At 46.2% G+C, this 1,732-nt stretch overlaps 1 protein-coding gene across 1 annotated transcript; it reads left to right on the top strand.

Annotated features, from left to right (window-relative positions):
• The first annotated feature begins 577 nt into the window (after positions 1-577).
• LOC132272419 (uncharacterized) lies at positions 578-1,381 on the top strand. The gene has a single exon (XM_059773575.1). It carries the CDS (start codon positions 578-580, stop codon positions 1,379-1,381), a length of 804 nt encoding a protein of 267 aa, XP_059629558.1.
• Positions 1,382-1,732: the final 351 nt, after the last annotated feature.

Here is a 1,732-nt window from a genome sequence, read left to right as displayed (position 1 = left end):
ACATCAACGATGCTGCAAGTCAATCCAGCACCTTAGGGAACTCCAATGTTGGGGGACCTTGAGTCACCAAAGCCCATCCATCAAATAACGCGGATTCAGGTAGAAAAGAAGTGTGGACCCCAGCAGCTGATCAGCCGTCTTCAGGGAATGACTTTATCACCAGGCTCCAGAAAGAAATGGATGAACGAATCAAAGGACTGAAGGCCCAAATACCCAATGACATGGTGAGAGAATTCACAGCATCAATAGTGAAAACCCCTTTCATAAATGAGGTAGAACGGGTCGCAAGACCTAAGACATTCACAATGCTAAAGTTCATCAAATTCAATGGGACTGGAGATCCCCTCCAGCACCTCAACCACTATACTCAGGAAATAACTGTAGAGGCTCATAGTGATCTATTCATGTGCAAAATATTTCTGGCCAGCCTGACGAGGGTGGCCCTAGAGTGGTTCAAGAATCGCCCGTGCAAGTCAATCCCAAACTTCGAGTCACTACACATTGCGTTCTTGGCCCAGTATTATGGAAATAAGAAACAGAAAAAAAAACCATTGCCAGTCTCTTTACGATTCGACAGATGAAGGGAGAAGGCCTGCAGACCTTCCTCACTCGATTCAATATGGAGTCTTCGGGCATACCAGATTGCAATCAAGACACAGCCATAGAAGCATTCAAGATAGGCATGGTGCAAGGCTCACGTTTCCATTATTTTCTAGAAAAAAAGACCCCAACTAACATGTCGAAGCTGAATTCACGGGCACAAAACTACATCAGACTAGAAGAAAATGAAGTAACTAGACAACAGAGAGCAACACTAGTCACAGTAGAGAATTGGCAGAAGGAGCGATCGAGCACCCCGAGGGCCCATCAGGAACCCCCGGCCATTGAGGGACGAGCCCCTGAAAAGAAATCTCGAACGGCCAAAAGAGTCACACCGCTTAAAGTAACACTGGCCAGACTGTACCAAGAGACCAAGGCAAGAAACATCTTCCAGATCCCACCACCAATCAGACAACCAATAGAGCAAAGAGACCAGAGTAAACACTGTGCATTCCACAGTAATTTTGGTCACTTGACTAATGATTGTAGGAGCTTAAGAAGACAAGTGGAAGCGTTAATAGCCAAGGGCGAGTTAACTGATTACCTGATTACCCCGGGACAACAAAGGCAGCAGGATCAGGCCCGGGCAATTCCAAAAGCCGTGGGAGAGAGCCATCTTGTCCAAGTAATCAACACAATTCATGGCCGTCCGAAAGAGGACAAACAATCAGGAAATTCCTATAGGATCCAGCTTAAACAAGCGCATAAGCTGCGGAGGATTGGGGAAATCAATACCGTTGACTGCAAACCTAATCCAGCACAAGTTTCTTTTCATATATAGGAGATCTCAGAAGGGTGCAACACCTGCATGAAGACCCATTAGTAGTTAGTTTACTAGTGGCTAATTGTCTGGTCAGACGAGTACTGATTGACCCTGGCAGTAGTGCCAATATCATGACAAAGTGGACGTTCGATCAGTTAAAATTGGCCGCAGACCAGATTCGTCCCACTAGAAGCCCTTTGGTAGGATTTGATGGAAGAAGAGTGGAGCTCACAGGTGTGATCACACTATCAGTCACTGCTGCTAAAAGATCTCTGAAAGAGCACTTCGTGATTGTGGATATTCACCCTACCTACAATTTGCTAATGGGTCGGGGATGGATCCACCACATGGAAGGAGTCCCATCAACCC

This window comes from Cornus florida, unplaced genomic scaffold (genome assembly GCF_030987335.1).
Source record: "Cornus florida cultivar Cherokee Brave unplaced genomic scaffold, ASM3098733v1 CherokeeBrave_3.0.0_Hap2_Chr09, whole genome shotgun sequence".
Lineage (NCBI taxonomy): Eukaryota > Viridiplantae > Streptophyta > Magnoliopsida > Cornales > Cornaceae > Cornus > Cornus florida.
Note: the sequence above shows the minus strand (reverse complement) of the source record. Positions and strands in the feature narration are given on the sequence as shown.

Excerpts from the sequence above, each read along its gene's own strand:
- LOC132272419 (XM_059773575.1), top strand. The coding sequence starts at position 578 with ATGAAGGGAGAAGGCCTGCAGACCTTCCTCACTCGATTCAATATGGAG.